Here is a 19,534-nt window from a genome sequence, read left to right on the forward strand (position 1 = left end):
AATAATACAAATCACAAAAGCACTTAAACTATTCAGTTCCCCTGGATGTCTTGTATCTGGAGATGCCTCCAACCTGCATCGTTACAGCGCCAGCACTTCTACGCGTTTCTCCGAAAAAGGAAAAAAAAAGTCAAAAAGAACAAATTGAATTAAACCATAAATAATAAGACTGCGAGGAGACGCCAAACGCTATTTTTTTCCATCTTACCATCTGTTGAATATTCCTGTAGTCAAGGGAAACACATTTGATGTACGTCGGCGCCTCCCAGTACGCTTCTCCCACCTCGTCCAGAACGCACTTGCGGAGAACGAGTCCTGCAAACGAGCAGCGGAAAAGAATGAGAATCCCCCAAACCGACTCATCGTTTCTCCGGAAGTCATTCTGTCTGTGCCATGGGTGCCAATACAGCTGCCATGCCCAACTTTCCAGAAGGAAGGTATACAGTATACCTGGCATTGCCACGTCTCCTCTCAGTCTGTGGGGTCTGACAGCTTGCAAGCTACCGGCCCCCTTCATTTATAGAGTGGGTGACACATTTAAAGGGACATACACTGCAAAATATCTAGACCTTATCCTCACCATTTTTGAGATCTCTGCTTGCTGCCAGTCAATGGAAAAGCTTTGTATACATCCAGAAGCTGGAAGCTTGTATATATTTAAAGGGGTTGTGCCAAGATTAAAAGCTATTCCCTATCCACAGGGGCTACTAATGCAGGTTACTGCTGCCACTATAGTGGTCACGTACTACTGGGGCTACTAATAAGGGTCACTATTACTACTGGGGCTACTAAGATGGACATTTACTGCTGGAGCCATGACTTGGAGTACTATTACTACTGGATCTACTATGGGAGACACTATTAATACTGAGGCCACTATTACTACTTGGGTCACTAACGGGGGTCACTAATACTATTGGGGCCACTAAGAAGGGCACCACTGTGGGCACTATTACTCTGACATTTCAGACAAGTCTCAGTGGTTGAAGTATGTGTCGGGTATCTTGTGTATTGGCGCTTTCAATGGCTCTAAAAGGACTGTTTTTTTTTGCCCAGAGAGGGGGGCACTATTTCACATTTCGCCTCATTCAGCAGAAAGGCTTGGGGCACCTGTGGCTGCACTGATACATTGTAGCAAACCTTGTGGACAGGAGACAATAACAACATCTCTCTAGTGAAGTGACACCGGGGATGTGTGCCATGGGCAGAGCCCGTCTCTGGGTATCTCTGCTGTTGGCTGCTGCACTGGCGCTGTCCACTGCTGTGGTGCTGAAGTGAGGGCTGTCTTTTCAGTTGCAACTTTTTTATTTGCAGACGGAGGGTGAAGCCTCGATGCCCGCTGCAGCTATTCAGTTCAGCACTACAAGGTGGTTTCACCCTCCATATGTGCAGAAAGGCCTCATGGGTATCTGCTTCGCCATTTGTGCTTGCATCCCCGACCTTATACTTAGCTCATCTGTCAGCCATCATGGGGTCTACCATCAGTACCCACACATTTACATCTATAGCTGTCAATATGCAAACCACTTAAAATGTAGACAGTCCCTCTCCCTATGATAATTCTGAAATTTCAGGGGGCAGCCAGGAAGTGTTACCATAGGGACATAATAAAAGAGAAACTGAAAGCCGTGGCCTTGTGACTTCAAACACTAACAACCCAGCAAGGAAGGAACCTTTACCACTTTGAATTTACACTCTTTTTCCCTGTGCATTAATCAGAATTACTACTGATTGTCTTGTGAGCGGGCCATTATACACAGCAGCCAGTATGAATGAGCAGTGCTGAAGTATAAAGTAAGGGAAAGTTCAGTCATCTTTGATTAGACAGAAAGTGGATTTCAAGCTACTATAGTCTCCAATAGACTATACAGCTCAAGAGAAGTAATTGATCATAGCTCTGTCCTAACTGGTCAGTGCTGCAGTATAAAGCATTAGTGAGGGCAAAAGTACCAATTTGAACCTATAATGAGAAAAGAGGTGGATTTAAGACTACTACAAACTCAAATAGGCAATGCAGCTAAGCTGGAGTCACTGATCATGGGATGTGAACTAATAGAGCACAGCTGCAGTGTAAAGCATGAAGTACAATTATTTGAGCTTTTAATGAGACAGGAGGTGGATTTAAGACTACCACTAATTGCAATAGACAACATGGGATAACCTGGAGTCATTGATCCTGGCTGTATCATGAGGGCTCGGTCACATGACGGAATTGTGCAGCTGACTCACACGCACAAAAAATGTGACTATTAGAACCCATTCACCTAAAAAGATCTGACATCGGCGACTGAAATTCCCTGCTGTGTGAAAATATAGGCCCCAACATATCTTTGATCTTTGCAAAGTGCAGAAACCTCCATAGACTCCGATGGGAGATTATGCAAGCCGGCTGGCCAGCAAAGGGAGAGAAAGAGATTACCCAGCAGCATGGGTGGAGGGGTTCTCCTACAGTGGAGATGGAGGGATTCCCTCACAGCAAGGGAATCCCTTCATCTACACAGCAGGGGCACCCTCCATCCACACTGCTGGGGAATATCCGTGCTGCTGGGAAACTTCCGTACTGCTGGGAAATTCCTTCATCTCCACAGCAGGGGAACCCCTTCATCCACACTGCTGGGGAATCCCTCCATCTCCCCTGCAGGGGAATCCCTACATCCATGCTGCTGAGGAATCCCTTCATGTTCCCTGCAGGGGAACCCCTCCATCCATGCTGCAGAAGAATCACCTTATGTTCCCTGCAGGGGAACCCCTACATCCATGCTGCTGAGGAATCCCTTCATCTCTCCTGCAGGGGTATCCCTCCATCCATGCTACTGAATTCCTTTATCTCCCCTGCAGGGAAACTCCTCCATCTCCGCTGAGTTGAAGGGAGTCCCCGGCGATGAAGGGAACTCCCAGAGATAGAGGGAAGCCCTAGAGAGTCCCCTCATCTCCCTTTCCAGCAGCGCATATTTTTATTCCCTCCCATTCGGTATGAAAAGATTGTCCATTTAGACGATTTTTTTGTAGCTAGAGTTGCGATTTTTTTTCCGTGTAGCTGACTGCTGCGTTAATTTCACACCCATGTGAATGAACCTTAACTGAGCAGTGCTGCAGTGTAAAGCATGAGGCAGGGATAGAACAGCACTTTAACCCTAAAATGAGACAGGGGTGGATATCAGACTACCATAACTTACAACAGACAGTGCAGCTGAGCCGGAGTCACTGATCATAGTTTTCAGACTACCACAAACTCTAAAAGACAGTGCAGGTAAACTCTATAACTGCATCCTAACTGATCAGAGCTGCAGCGTAAAGCATGAGGGGGAGCGAGCAGAAGTTTACGTCTATGATAAGAGGTAGGTGGATTTCAGTCTACTGTAGACTCCAACAGATAATGCACTGATTACAACTGTGTTCTAAATGTGCAGAGCTGCAGTGTAAAGCATGAGGGACACAAACTATCATAACTGAAAGGAATTGAAAATTCTATTAGGAATCTTGGTTTAAAGTCATTAGAAATGTTCTTGACCAGGAGAAAGCATGGTAGATCTACCCATAGGCCATGTTGTCCTTACCTGTGGCATTTCGAGGGCACCGAACCTCGGCCGTATCGCCCGCTGGGGTTTCTTGCCAAACAACAGCAGCATAGTTTTCCTCAGGACAAATCTCATGAGGCTCTGAAAAGACAGAGAGATCTCTTGTTAAAGGTCAATTCTATTTGCCAATATAGTTTAAGGTTTTTTCCGTGGCGCGGCGTTCTCTCCGAGTAGCGACGTAGGAGTGATGATTAACTTTCTACTGGCAGGGAGATGAGCCGGGCAGGAGAGGCGCATTAAAAATAGAGGGAAGAGGTAAGACTGTGCCAGATCGTGTCATCTGCTCCTGATGAAACGTGTCTGGCGAGGGGAGTCATTACCGGCGCGGCCAAGGAGTTCCGTAGAATCATTTACTTGTTAATTACTGGGGAAGAGGCAACTACTCCATCTAATCCAGGGGGCAGCTAGGAGCGGGCAGGGGCACCGGGTTTACACAAATGCCGCAGTTATGTGCAGTTTCTCAAAATCATTCGAAATTTGCAGCATATTTGTGATTTTCGAAGACTGCAGCAAAAACCGCCACATGACCGCGACGTGCGAGCGCACAGATGGGCTTTAACCGTGCCGATCAGCGCTCCTCTCAGACTCTGGTAAGGCGGTGGAATCTCTTCCCTGCGTCGTAGAGGCGTCTTGGGCTAATTTCACTCAGGCGCACATGATATCGGGCCATGAGACTCAGCCTAATATGGCGCTCGCCAACGTGAGATGTGCCCACAGATACGGGGTGATGCCTCACATCACTTCAGGGGGGTAGCGATCTTCTGGCGCGGCTTTCAGCCAGAACGGAGGATTGTGGAGTGTTTCCCGTTGCTCTCAATGGGAGACCTGGCATCACGCTTGCCTCACACGCCGTACGATGCCGGCCTCATTGAAAACAATGTAGAATGCGATGAAAGGCGTTCCCGGAAACGCCCAAATATAGGACCTGCCACGATTTTTTCCCACACAGCAGGAAAAATAAAAATCGCTCATGCATATGGCCGCATTCAAAAGAAGGGGGTTCATATGTGTGCGTCATTCCAAGCACAAATCTCGCACAATTACCTGTGGGCACAAACACAATCTACAATAGTGATGGGTGACGCACTGAGCCACTAGTGGGCGATCTGGAGATAGTATAGTAAAATAGTATACTGTACAGTGCCTATATAGCAGTGCTGCACAATCCTTAGGTTTATACCACCGCAAAGTGCTCAAATAATACAACCATAAGGTGTTCAAATAATACCGCCAGAGTGGCTCAAATAATAGCACTAAAAACTTAGATAATACCATCATTCTGTGCTTAAATACCACCAAAAAGTGCTTAAATAATACTACAATACAGTGCACAAACAATGCCACCATCATCAACCCTTTCCAATCCACTGTCTGACGTCTGAAGACATTATGATTTAAGGCTGTACAGCTCTAATGTTGGAAGATATCCGTTGGGGTTCCCTTACTGTATATTGCCAGCCTCTCTGCTGTCGGAGCCTATCCAACGTGTCACCTCATGCAGTACTGGCAGTAGCCAGCAGATAGCGCCATTGTATAATGGCATAAAAAGAGTAAGCCCCCTAGGAAAACCAGGATACTAATTGGATTGGAAAGGGTTAAAGGGGCTATACCAGAATATCAAGTTCCCTATCCATGGGATAAGGTATAATGTGCTGATCAGGGGGGCTCACCACTGAGACCCCCGCCATTCTGGAGAACAGGACTCATGTCCTGCTGCCCTGTCACTGCAGGGGTTATTCTCCCTGCAGGGGTCACTGGCTGCGCATGTGCAATCAGCTCCCCATTCATTTCAATGGCAGTGATGGAAATACCTGAGCAGGTGCGCCCCTTGGGTAACCCAGTAGCCCCATTGAAGTGAATGGAACGTTGGTCACACAAGCGCATTCAATTTCCTCCACACTGCGGGAGGTGCAGGAACGCCGCGATGAGGAGGACGGGGAACACGGGACCTCTGTTCTTGAGATCGGTGAGGGTCTGAGCGGTGACAGGGGATTAACTTGCTCACCTCAGACAATGTACAGTATGGCGCCCCCTATAGCAGGGAAGGGGATACAGCCTGTATGACTGCAGAGGTAGCACCCTGTTAAGGTCGTCCTTGAGGTCAGAAGATGACTGAATCTTTGTATGACTACTTTCTGCTCAGTAATTTGCGCAGCGCCCGCGGGTGCTATCATACAAGCATCAGCCGCAGAGTGAGATACGGCTCGCCGCCTCGTGATCTGTGCTGGCGGCTTTCATGTCAGCTCATTTATTCGCACTTCCCGTCAGCTGTCAATCCAGCTTGTCCCATCTCGTTATGGCAGCGGCCCGTACGGTTTCCATTAGCGGGCGGCTGCAGACAGGTGAGCTCCAGTAGGTGGGCGCGTGGGAGCAGCCCATTATATCTCCCCTGCATGAATACATTACTGTATATATAGAGGAGCTCGTGGCCTGAGGCGATGATAGGGGGGCGAGGGGCTGCTACTGATGGAGAGACAGTCATTAAATGGTGATATGTGAGACAGGAGGCTCAGGAAGATGTGGAAACGTGCTAGTCAGTAACAGCGTGGGACTGACGAGGCATGCTGAGAGTTGTAGTACACCGGCAGCTATTGAGCTAGAAGTGTCAGCACCGTAATATAATGCATGCAGGGTTACTACAGGCTCATGTATCTAAGCCTAATATGTGTTATACTGTCTGCCGAGCTGCTGTATCTAAGCCTATCATGTGTGACACTGTCTGCCGAGCCGCTGTATCTAAGCCTATCATGTGTGACACTGTCTGCCGAGCCGCTGTATCTAAGCCTATCGTGTGGCACTGTCTGCCGAGCCGCTGTATCTAAGCTTATCGTGTGACACTGTCTGCCGAGCTGCTGTATCTAAGCCTATCGTGTGACACTGTCTGCCGAGCCGCTGTATCTAAGCTTATCGTGTGACACTGTCTGCCGAGCTGCTGTATCTAAGCCTATCATGTGTGACACTGTCTGCCGAGCCGCTGTATCTAAGCCTATCATGTGTGACACTGTCTGCCGAGCCGCTGTATCTAAGCCTATCATGTGTGACACTGTCTGCCGAGCCGCTGTATCTAAGCCTATCATGTGTGACACTGTCTGCCGAGCTGCTGTATCTAAGCCTATCATGTGTGACACTGTCTGCCGAGCCGCTGTATCTAAGCCTATCGTGTGACACTGCCTGCCGAGCCGCTGTATCTAAGCCTATCATGTGTGACACCGTCTGCCGAGCCGCTGTATCTAAGCCTATCATGTTTGACACTGTCTGTCGAGCCGCTGTATCTAAGCCTATCATGTTTGACACTGTCTGTCGAGCCGCTGTGTCTGCCGAGCCGCTGCATCTAAGCCTATCATGTGTGACACCGTCTGCCGAGCCGCTGTATCTAAGCCTATCATGTGTGACACTGTCTGCCGAGCCGCTGTATCTAAGCCTATCGTGTGACACTGTCTGTCGAGCCGCTGCATCTAAGCCTATCATGTGTGACACCGTCTGCCGAGCCGCTGTATCTAAGCCTATCGTGTGACACTGTCTGCCAAGCCACTGTATCTAAGCCTATCATGTGTGACACTGCCTGCCGAGCCGCTGTATCTAAGCCTATCGTGTGACACTGTCTGCTGAACCACTGTATCTAAGCCTATCATGTGTGACACCGTCTGTCGAGCCGCTGTATCTAAGCCTATCATGTGTGACACTGTCTGTCGAGCCGCTGTGTCTGCTGAGCTGCTGTATCTGCCGAGCCGCTGTATCTAAGCCTATCATGTGTGATACTGTCTGCCGAGCTGCTGTATCTAAGCCTATCATGTGTGACACTGTCTGCCGAGCCGCTGTAACTTTCCTCTGGCCTCCAGCACCTGTGTGCAGGTGATTGCTGCTCCTTCTATTACCTGCAGGGTCTGGGGCTTCTGCTCACTCTTACCCAAGGGAGGGGGCATTCGGGTGGAGGGGGGATTATGCTTTTAGATTAAAAGTTGAGTGGAAGGCCTACGGGACCCAAACCAGGACTGGAGGTATTGGCTATATGTGTTTGCTCTGTGTATTTCGGCTGTGGGGGATTAGTGTTATGCAGGACGTGTATCATGTCTCGCTGTGTTCGGTTTTTGTTATGTATTATGTGGTTGGTTGATATTTTGTTGTCATGTATTAAAGAGAGTTAGTTAGTAAACTCTGGGGAGGGGAGACGAGGGAGGGGAGGGGAGACGAGGGAGGGGAGGGAAGATGGGGGAGGGAAGATGGGGGAGGGGCAGGGAGACGAGGGAAACGGGGGAGGGAAAACCACTTTGTACTAGTATATATCTGGATTTTTCATTCCCTGTATATTTTAGAAATATGTTAGGTAGGCGTTAGCAGTGGACTAGTGTGTATGGGTACAGGGCATGGGTGCATGCCATGGGTATAGCGTGTAGTTGTGGGCACAGGGTGTAGGTATAGGGTGTATGGGTGTAGGGCAGTGATGGGCCACCTTTTCAGCTTGGTGTCAGCTCCCTGCTCTGGCGGCCAGAAGTGAGGTCAGCGGCCTAACCGGAAGTCCCAGCACTAGGCACTCTGTGCCCGCGTTCTGTTGTTTTGGCCTACAGACCTCCGGCACTGAGTGCCTACAGCAATGTTTTATCCTTGGCTACTGCATCTGGCCGGGAAGAAGCCGAGGATGAAACATCCTTCTTTGCTCTCATACTTCTCTGTATGCGGCTGCATGTCAGTGAAAATAGCTCCGCGTGTCAGGGCTGACAAGCTTGTCATAGGTTCGCCATGACGGGTGTATGCCATGGGCACAGGGTGTAGGTGTGAGCACAGGGTGTAGGTATATGGATGTAGAGCATGGGTGTGGGTATAGGGTGTATAGGTTTAGGGCATGGGTGTAGGGTGTGGGTACAGAGTTTAGGTATAGGGCCTCAGTACAAGGTGTGGGTATAAGGCATGGGCATAGGGTGTGGGTAGAGGGTATATTGGTGCGGGTACAGGGTACATCTATGTGTATAAACATGTTATGTTACTAATGTGTTTTCCATCTCACCGGGTTGCAGTAAGCGGTATATACATTAGGGTCTCACAGGGAATTAGAAGAGATGATTTGGCTTTATTTTTGTTCTGGGATGTATCTTTTGTATCTGATATAACGTATTTGCTCTAGATGGGACACGGGTGGACGGTCATGTGACCAGGCTAGTATTTTTCTTGGTTATGTTGTAAATATCCTTTTTCCTATAAACTATTGTATTTTGAGGATTTCTGGGTTGGTATATTATGTTCTCTGTAAGGCCGGTTTTACATCTGCATTAGATCCTCTTGGTGAAGATCCTTCACAGATACGGCTGAAAGTACCGGAAGAAAAAGTGCTGCTTCTTCCGTCCAACAGCCGGGCAGAAAGCGGGTGGGCCCTGCTATAGTCAATGGGTTCCACCTGGTGCTGTTCAATGCCATCCAGAGACGGAACCGTTCAGCCGCAGGGATTCCCTTTTCCAGCTAATTTGGGCAGTTATTACCCTTAGGGCTCCTTCACACTGACGGCCGTGATGTCGCTGCAGACGCGCTCATGAGATGTTTCAGCGCCGGCGATGCTTTTTCCGGACATGTAATCTCGCTGCCGCTTGTGATTTTCTTGTGCGATAGACAATAGAAGTTTCTAATGTTAAAAACGTATTGCTTTGCACGAACATCGCAAATTCATGCATTGCTATGCGATTAAACGGAGGCTACAAAGGGAAACATGGGCAATCGCAAAACGCAGAAAGATAGAACAGGCAGCGATTTCTGAATCTTGCAACATTGTATTCTTGGTTGCATCATCACTTACCTGGACATTTCTTCTCATTACACGGTTTGCTTTCCTCTGATTGGTCCTGGCAGGCTTCCCCTCCAAAAAACGGGCCATAGCAGGTGCGCTCCCTCTTCTGCACTCCTCCGTCGCAGGTCGTGCTGCAGCCCCCCCATTGTCCCCACGGCTGCCACTTGCCATCCACTGCGAGGATCAGAAGAGCATCATTACTCCAGATGTAGAAACAGATCTTGCATCACAATTTACTCCAGTCACATCCAAAGCTGCAAGCATATCAGCACTGTGAGATCAGATTCATACCTGCACATGCACTACATCTCCCACAATGCACTACAGCAGGGACAATGGTGAGAATTCTCATTTACCGACTGTTTTTGTATCGGCTCTGGATGATTTGACTTCTGACTCTCACCTGGACACTGCGTCAGGAAGCAGTCTCTAACGTCCGACCACTGACCGTGACACTCCGAGCCCCCATACGACGGTCCGTTACACTCACGAATCCTCTTCTGCGTCCCGTTGGAGCACGTGGCAGAACAAGCACTCCAGCTGGACCACTCGTTCCAGTTACCATCAACTGCAAGAAGACAAGAGCGGTTACATCCAGTACATCCCATCATGTAGCAGAGCTGAGTTTGTCACTTGTTACATGTCTTCCAGGCGTTATCATGATCGCCCTCCGGGGTCACACGCTGCAGTCCCATGTAAAACCGCAAACTGCACAACTTGGTGAGATGTCATCAGCCCTTGTATATAAATACTATTGAATCCTACGCTGCCTTTAAGTCTGCGCCAAAGTTATAATTTTGTAAATTTGACACCAAAATACACAACAATGCACCCAAAAAATGTGCCACATTTCACTACAGGAGGAATCCTGCCATTTACTTTTATGTGCTCAGGTCTGTTTCGCATGGGCGATCACGAGAACATCGCGCCAATATGGCAGCTTTGCTCCTGCGATCTTTGAGTGTGAGCGATGCTTTTTCATGAGAATATTCTCGCATCGCCGCTATCTGCGATAAAATCGTGCGAAGGTCAATTGGACTTTCTAGTGTTAAAAACGCATTGCACGAAAATGGCAAGTTCGTGCGACGCGATATACAAGGAGGCTCCATAAGGAAACATGGGGGGAAAAAATAGCGCATCGCAGAAAGATAGAGCATGACGCCATTTTTTTTCTTGCAACATCAATAATGTGAAGAAACCATTGAAAAGCGCGGGGCTCACAAACACGCATTATCTTGTGCTGTCGCATCGCCGGAAAATCGCGTGATTTTGTCACTTCTGTGAAACCGACCTAAGTGCGTAGAAGCGTATTTGGTTCTGTGTGCCGCCCATGTTAATTCGCGGACGCACACCTACCCATTATAGCCTATGGGCTGTGCATGCTGCCATTTTCTTCACGCAGACTGATGGTCTGTCTGAAAAAACGTATTGAACTTCTTATTTTGTCCCGTGTGAAAGGTCTCTTAACGTGTCGCAGACTTTGACACATTTAGGGCACGCCCACTTTATGCCACCAATTTGGCGCAGTTTGATGAATAAATAAGGGTCATTGTGCCAAACACAAACTCTGCTTCATTACATCTATGGCTGGTGCATATGTGACGAACCGAGCGCTCTCACAGATGACAAACTCCCCTTCGCTGTACGAGAGACACTTGGGTCGGCTCCATCTGTCAAAATCTGACCAACGGAGTTTTGCAAAATATGTCCAAGTCATCGCTGCTATGTGCACCTGGCAAACTTGGCTCTGCTACATACGACCAGTTCTGCCGTGCTGCACAATGACGTGCCAAAAGTCATGGGATAGCGGTATGCAAATTTATTATGAAGTGGCGTTAGCTCAGGTGACATTTGGGAACGCCGACCCCTTTATAAGGGCCCATTTACATGGGGCGACCTGTCCTGCGCAGATGCCCGTCAGGTCGCCCTACCGTATTGTAATACAGGAAGATGATCGCTGAGTGACTAACGGCGGCCTGCTTACACCAGCATTCAGTTTATATGCATGCAGAAGCGGAACAGCCAATGAGAAGCAAACAAATTATCGCTCGCCGTTCAGTCTACGCTGCGCTCAGACTCGGCGGTAACTGTATACGTTCTTGCTGGATCCTGGGAATCTGAACCCTTTATTGGCCCATATAACCAGACACTTCGTGTTATCTTGTGGGTAGATCACCGGCCAGCGGGCTCATGGCGAGGCAACGTGAATTATCGGATTTGGAAGGAGGCGTGATAGCGGGCGCCAGGCGGATGGGGCGCTACATTTCTGAAGCTCTGCAGGCATTTATCATCCCTTAAGCCAAAAGTCTCACATGTGCTGAGAAAACGTCATAAAAGGCATTACCACCCACAGGGGACAGCGCAGGAGCCGCCCATGGGGGCTTAATGACCGCGACCATCTGGCTAGAATTGCCCGTGCGAACAGACAAGCAACTCCAGCAGAAATCACATTCAGTGCCGGAGGTCCCACACGTATATCCCGCAGGTCAGCGCAGCGTTCTTTAGCTTCCATGGGAGACCCACGACACCGGACACAGCGCCTCACCTGGACTTATGAGGTTACAACAGGACCCTAGAGGACTGGCAACATGGGGAATGGACCGATGAGTCACGGCATCAACAGTTTTGGGCTGATGGTAGCGATTGGGTATGGTGTAGACCCCATGAAGTCGCAAACCCCAGTTGTCAAAAAGGCACTGTGGGGGCTGGTGATGGCTCCATACTGGTATGGGGTATATTCTCATGGCATTGATTGGGTCCACTAGTCGGCCTAAACACATCATCGACTGGTGCCCGCTATGATTAATCACTTGGTGACTATTTGCAGCCCTTCATGGACTTTATGTCCCCCCGCAATGATGGGATATTCCAGCAGGATAATGCACCGTACCATTGGACCCAAGTTGTCCAGAATCGGTTGGGGAAGCATTCTGGAGAGTTCCTATGACTGATGGGGCCTGTATGTTCACCTGACATTAGCCCAATCCAGCATTTATAGGATGTGGTGGTGAGACCCTGCACCTACAAATACCCCAGAGCTGAAGGGGGCAGGAAGGGGGGATATTCAGATGGCTCAACATCCCTCCAGACATCTTCTGTCCACCTGTGGAATTGATGCCGTGCTGAATTGCTGCACTCCGTCAGGCTAGAGGAAATCCTACATGATATTAGTTCCTATCCCATGACTTTTGGCATGTCAGTATATTTGTCAAATTCAGTTCTGCTTTACCCATCTGATCTATCCGATTTTGACTAAATATGACTAATAATTCACTGCTTCGTCTGACCGACTAAACTCTGCTATATACAGTATAACAAACTAAATGCAGCTGTGTTAAATCTGTTCTAGTGTTACATGGCACCAGCTCGTTTGCATCTATCCCACTCAGCACTGCTTGATCTGATCAGCTGATCTATACATATAATACATATGACAAAGTCTTCTCTGCTACATATGACAAATCCAGCATTAATACACATAACAAACCCAGCTCTGCTACATAGGACAAACCCACTATTGTTATATCAGACCTTATGAGAAAACTCTTCTATAAATGTCAAACAGAAAAAAAAATCTCAGTACTTGAGATATCTAGCTCTGCTACATCTGCACTGCAGGTATGATGCATGAAGATGAATATAATTCTAGTCACCTGGACATAAGGCGATGTTACAGAACTTGGTCTGTTTCTCTGGTCCTTTGCACTGTTCACCCCCAAACTGAGGCGGGCTGCAGGTTCGGGTTCTCTCTCTGTAGCCTCTTCCACAGGTAGATGAGCACAGACTCCATGGTGACCACTCGTCCCAGGTACCGTGCACTGCGGAAACACAAGACATGCATTGGATAAGTGGACCACATTGTATAAGGTGTCACTGGCTCATGTATTGGCTGCTGGGTCCCTGATCCACAATGTACGCTGCAACACGCCAATAGCAAATGTCACTAAACGGAATGCTACAATGTGGGGAACAGTCTGATACATGATAGCAAAATCTGCAACAACTGTTGTACAGTATATACAGCAATCAGCATCAGTGAAGCGGGGGCATACAGTAACTATAGGGTGGGCTGGAGGGGCACGTGCCATGAGTGCTGATCACCAGGGGGCATCAACAAGTCACCTTGGGGCAAACCACACTGTCTTTCGCTGCATCTGTTTTACATATGAACTATGGAAGTGTGTCCTGGCCTGACTGCGGCTCTCCGAGCTGTCATTGTAGTGGTACGAGGGACAATGACAGCTCAGCGATATGTTCAGGACATCCTGCAGCCACATGTGTTCCTCTCATGGTGGCTTCCAGCAGGATAATGCTCGGCCTCACACACAAGGGGGTCACAGGAGCCCCCACAACATTGTCACACTTCTGTGGCTGCCCGGTTGCCAGATTTATCACCAATAGAACATGTATGGGACCATATAGGACAACAACTTCCACAGCCTATGAGTTTGCACGATCTAGAGCAGTGGTGGCGAACCTATAAGACGCGTGCCAGGGGTGGCACGCAGAGCCCTCCCTACTGGCACGCACCGCCATCGGCCGCTCACCACTTGTGAATACCAGCAGGGTCCGCGGCTCCCCTGCCAGCATTCACAAACAGTGCTGCTAGCAGCGCTGGTCCCGGCACACACTGTGACTTCAGTGTGCAGCCGGGATCCTCCTCCCCCCTCCCCCAACGTCTCCTACTACTTTGTTCCGCAAGAGCGTCCGGGGGAGAAGGAGGTGTCCGGCAGCACACTGATGTCACAGTGTGTGCCGGGAGCATATTAACTATTTCTTCCACACTTCTGCCATAATCAGCAATTCCCAGCAACCTGATTGGGTGTTTGGGTTGGCTGATTCATCAGGTTGCTGGGAATTACCTATTGCGGCAGAAGTGGGGAAGAAAAAGTTAATATGCATGCCGGGACCATCGCTGACCAGAAGAGGAGCTGAGCTTCCAGGAGGAGGTGGGTCTTGGGAGGGGTGCTGTGGGGTATCCCTAATGCACTGGGGGCCACTGTGGGTGTCACTATTGCACTGGGGGCCGCTGTGGGGTGTCATTGTTATACTGGGGAAGGGGTGTCACTACTATACTGGGGGGGGGGGTCACTATTACCGCTGGGGCCACTGTAGGGTGGGGGTAACTATTACCGCTGGGGCCGCTGTGGGGTGGGGGTCACTATTACCGCTGTGGGGGTCACTAATATCGCTGGGGCTGCTGGGGGGGAGAGTGTCACTATTATCGCTGGCGGGTGGGGGTCACTATTACCGCTGGGGGTCACTATTTCCGCTGGGGCCGCTATGGGGCGGGGGTCACTATTATCGCTGTGGGGGTCACTATTACCGCTGTGGGGTGGGGGTCACTATTATCGCTGTGGGGGTCACTATTATTCCTGTGGGGTGGGGGTCACTATTATCGCTGTGGGGGACACTATTACCGCTGGGGCCGCTGTGGGGTGGGGGTCACTATTACCGCTGGGGCTGCTGGGGGGGGGGGTCACTATTACCGCTGGATGGGGGTCACTATTAGCGCTGGGGCTGCTGGGGGGAGTGTCACTATTACCGCTGGCGTATGTTTACATGTGGCGGAAATGGGCACGGCTGTTTCAAAATAGACAGGGTGCAGATTTTGACTGCTTTTTGGATGCGGAAATGCTGCAGAATTTTCCACAGAAATTTCCGCTGAAGACATTCTGCAGTATTTCTGCATCCAAAAAGCAGTCAAAATCTGCACCCTGTCTATTTTAAAGCGGCCCTGTCATTTTTAGAATGATGGGGGTAAAATAATACGTTGTGATAAGCCCCGCCCCCTGACGTGTTGGCACTTTGCGATAAAGAAGTGGGTTTTGGGTTCCAGTTTAGGCACACGATCTCTAAAAGGTTCGCCATCAGTGTACTAGAGCCTCCATGCCCACCCGTATCACATCTTATATCCAAGCTAGAGGTGGTACAAAAGGGTACTAGAACCTCCATGCCCCTCGGTATCACATCTTGTATTCAAGCTACATGCGGTACAACAGGGTACTAGAGCCTCCCTACAAGGGGTCATGTCACAATAAATGACCCTTTTGCTCCGATATTGTGATCACTTACTTCTAACAACCTTACAATCACAGAGAAAGTTTCATTCCATCCCGACAACTTCTGGGAGAGGGAGGTTACTGACAATGAGTGTATATATATACTCCTTCTAGAGGAGGGAGGTTACTGACAATGAGTGTATATATATACTCCTTCTAGAGGAGGGATGTCACCGACAATGAGTGTATATATAGTAAGTACAGATGGAGCAATTATTAACATAACTGGCACATCATGATGACTCTATTTACAGCTGTGTACTACATTGTAGCTTAGTTATCATAATGTGTTAAATGGCAAATTAACCCTTGCTACTCCTGCAATTCCCTGTTGCCAGAAATGTGCTACAAATTCTAATTCTCATATTCTGATAGCTGCCACTACTGCTCTGCAGCTCCCATCACAGGGTTACTCCCTGCTTGAATAGGCTGATTTGCATTGAAGAAGTCTAAGAAAAGCTGAGTGCCACATCATAGGGGGGTCGTAGGTGCAGGTTTTTTATTTTACTTTTTGCATTCTTGAATTTCGATATGAAATTTCACTTGAACATTCTTTAGAAAACGGACACGGACACTGAATGACACTATAAGGGCTTAAATAAAGCGACGTGTTTGCGGCATGAAATCCATGTCCGGAAAACGTTACAAAGTGAAGCCATTGATTTCAGTGGATTTGTTCTCACGAGAGTGCTTCGCTCTTCCAACATAGCGTACGAGAAAAGATAGGACTTGCCCTATCTTTCTCCGCGTTACGCAGAAAGCTGCCATAGAAGTCTACGGCAGCTTGAAAAAAAGGGGAGAGGGGAAAAAAGATAGCTGGCCTAATGTGGCTTTAATTAGCTATTGCAATCTATGGAAAAGGAGTAACATACGCAGTGCGGGTGAACTGGCAGTACTATACACTAGCATACGCATATCAGCCAGAGTATCACCATCTCAAAACCTTGTTCCTGCACAAATACGCTCAGTTGCAGCCTGCGTACTTATGTATTCATTCAGATGTTTAAGCCTTAAATTAAAGGGAAAAAAAAACAATTTAAAAAAAGAAAGTAAAAAATGAAAAATAGAAATAAATCCCAAATCACTAACCATATAATAAAATGCATCCAAATATAAAACAAACAGTAAATAAGCAAAACTAAAAATAGAGTAAAAGTAAATATAGAAAAATGAATAAAACAAAGAAAATATCAACTATATTAAAGGGGTTGTCTCGCGGCAAGCATCAAAATTTTACCTTACCCCATTCCCCCTGTCACCCCCCTGGCATAAAATAGCAATTTAAAGCGTTTCTTAAACCGCTTGCTACTCACCGATCCGACGAAATAAGGAGTTATAAAAATCTTCTCCCTAAGATGGCCGCCGGTCCTTTCCCAGGGATGCACTGCGGTTTTCTCCCATGGTGCACCACGGGTCTTCTCCCATGGTGCACCATGGGCTCTGTGCGTTCCATTGCCGATTCCAGCCTCCTGATTGGCTGGAATCGGCACACGTGACGGGGCGGAGCTACGATGACGACACGGTGACCAGCTCTCCGGCACGAGCGGCCCCATTCACCAGGCAGAAGCACAGACTGGGCAAGCGCGTCTAAAAACGCCAGAAGACATCAGAATAAGACGGATCCATGGAGACGGGGACGCTAGCAACGGAGCAGGTAAGTGAATAACTTCTGTATGGCTCATATTTAATGCACGATGTATATTACAAAGTGCATTAATATGGCCATACAGAAGTGCTTAACCCCACTTGCTGTCGCGGGACAACCCCTTTAATAAAAAAAGTAAATAAAAAATTATAAAAAATAAAGAATAACAGAAGTATAAGATTTACACAAATAGATGAAAAAATAATCTAATAATATATACTGAAAACAAAAATAAACAAAAAACATGAAAGGGCTTTCACCCCAGGATGTGAAACAAATGAGTGATCATTGGGGGACAACTGCTGGGATGACCAGTGATTCTGAGATCGGCACACAAGAATAATCATGTGAATGGAGCAGCCGTGCGCATGTTCAACCAGTTACAGTAAACCCTTGTGTAGCATTGCTCTTAAAGGGGTTGTCCCGCGCCGAAACGTTTTTTTTTTTTTTCAACAGCCCCCCCGTTCGGCGCGAGACAAACCCGATGCAGGGACTTTAAAAAAAAACCGCACAGCGCTTACCTGAATCCCCGCGCTCCGGTGACTTCTTACTTACCCGGTGAAGATGGCCGCCGGGATCTTCTCCCTCAGTGGACCGCAGGGCTTCTGTGCGGTCCATTGCCGATTCCAGCCTCCTGATTGGCTGGAATCGGCACGTGACGGGGCGGAGCTACACGGAGCCGCTCTCCGGCACGAGCGGCCCCATTGAGAAAAGAAGAAGACCGGACTGCGCAAGCGCGTCTAATCCGGCGATTAGACGCTGAAAATTAGACGGCACCATGGAGACGAGGACGCTAGCAACGGAACAGGTAAGTGAATAACTTCTGATAACTTCTGTATGGCTCATAATTAATGCACAATGTACATTACAAAGTGCATTAATATGGCCATACAGAAGTGTATAGACCCATTTGCTTTCGCGGGACAACCCCTTTAAGTAAAGCTGTTTTCAATTTAAGTCAATGCGTCAGGGGAGTGGCGGTCCCTCAAATAAAGTTACATTCCTCAGATAAGGGCGCCGACCACTCCATGACCACGGGCGCCACTCGGTGAGCCGGCGCTGCTGATACCGGTCACTTCCTGCTTCTCCTGCACCAGTACTCGCCTACTCCTCCCCCTCCCCTCTCCACAGTGCACAGTGCCGGCTGAACGTTGCTGTGTCTGCCTGCCTCCTGACACAGTACAGCAGCTGAATCCCCAAAGTGCCGGCTGAACGGTACTGCAAAATGTAAGTACTGTACAGATGAGTACAGTACAGTAAAGAAACGTTTGCAAATAAATACTGCAGTCCTATGTCAAACCACAGATAACACAGTGATACTTACTGCAATAATGTTAATTTATTCTTTACAGTTGTGTCTTATATTCATTCAGTATTGTTATTGTTTTTGGTATTAAGGACCAGAGTTATTCTCTATTAAATGGGGTTTGGTGTGTTTTTTTTTAAATGTCTAGAACCAATTAATTGGATTTACATTAATTCATAGAGAAATAATGTCCTCAACTAACAATGATTTCTCCATTGCTTCCGGACGGATTAATGATATTAGTTGAGGTTCTACTGTATTTCTATAGGGCAGACGGTGATTGCCGAGTCACCGATCTCTGTCTGTCTCATAGAAGTGAATAGAGCGGCATTCAAGGGCGCCATTCTCAGGATTGCTGGGAGATCCAGCTGTTGGACCTCTGGCTATCTGACATTTATTCCCTATCCTGTAGAGAGGCGATAAATGTTTTTCATTGGAAATTCCCTTTAAGGCCATGTTCACACATCTGCACATTTAAAAGGTTAACTAGTTGTAAAGTATTGATCACCAATCCTCAGAATAAGTCATCATGAGCAGATCAGCAGGGCTCGGCAACCCAGGATCCTTACCAATCAGCTGTTTACCTGGCTTGTGTGCTTGTGCACTAAGCTGATGTCTGCAGGAAGTAGACAGCTCCATTCACATTGCAGTGGCCAGACTTGGTATTGCAGGCAAAGTTTGCATGGAAGTGAATGGGAATTTGGCCTGTAATACCAAGTCAGGCCACTGCAATGTGTAGATTTTGGCACGATTTGTTTGCATATGTATCAGGTGTATTCACTGTGTATTTGTGCAGTACCATTGCCTTCAATTGGCTATTTCAGCCCATAATAAGGACCAAAATAGGAGATGCTTCATGAATGTAAATACGTGGGTGAAGAACGCAGGTCTGAATGCCCCAATGCACATCATTGCGGATTCGGTGCTTCATATTACACACGTAAAAAAAAAAAAATGCATATAATACAGAGTGTAAATACAGTCGTGTGAATCAGCCCGTGGGTAGCAGTCACATTGTTTTCTTTTATCTCACTGCCATTGACAGCTTTGATGCTCCCCGGGTATCTCACTTGTGTCTCCACCTTGCGCCAGAGGCGGAGCTGCAGCGTCCCATACACCTTAGTTTTTGCGTCCTCCGTGCAGTGGCTAGTCCTCTCCTGCTCCCAGTGT

At 48.1% G+C, this 19,534-nt stretch overlaps 1 protein-coding gene across 1 annotated transcript in view; it reads right to left on the reverse strand.

Moving 5' to 3' along the window:
• ADGRB1 (adhesion G protein-coupled receptor B1) overlaps window positions 1-19,534 on the reverse strand; it is a 651,809-nt gene that overhangs the window by 294,646 nt on the left and 337,629 nt on the right. The window contains exons 6-10 of the mRNA XM_066578727.1: window positions 13,005-13,169; window positions 9,755-9,919; window positions 9,361-9,525; window positions 3,558-3,659; window positions 209-315 (exon numbers count right to left, since the gene is read on the reverse strand). Of these exons, the coding sequence (XP_066434824.1) occupies window positions 209-315; window positions 3,558-3,659; window positions 9,361-9,525; window positions 9,755-9,919; window positions 13,005-13,169 (704 nt within the window). The remainder of the gene's footprint in view (window positions 1-208; window positions 316-3,557; window positions 3,660-9,360; window positions 9,526-9,754; window positions 9,920-13,004; window positions 13,170-19,534) is intronic.

The sequence above is a fragment of the Eleutherodactylus coqui genome, chromosome 9 (assembly GCF_035609145.1).
Source record: "Eleutherodactylus coqui strain aEleCoq1 chromosome 9, aEleCoq1.hap1, whole genome shotgun sequence".
Lineage (NCBI taxonomy): Eukaryota > Metazoa > Chordata > Amphibia > Anura > Eleutherodactylidae > Eleutherodactylus > Eleutherodactylus coqui.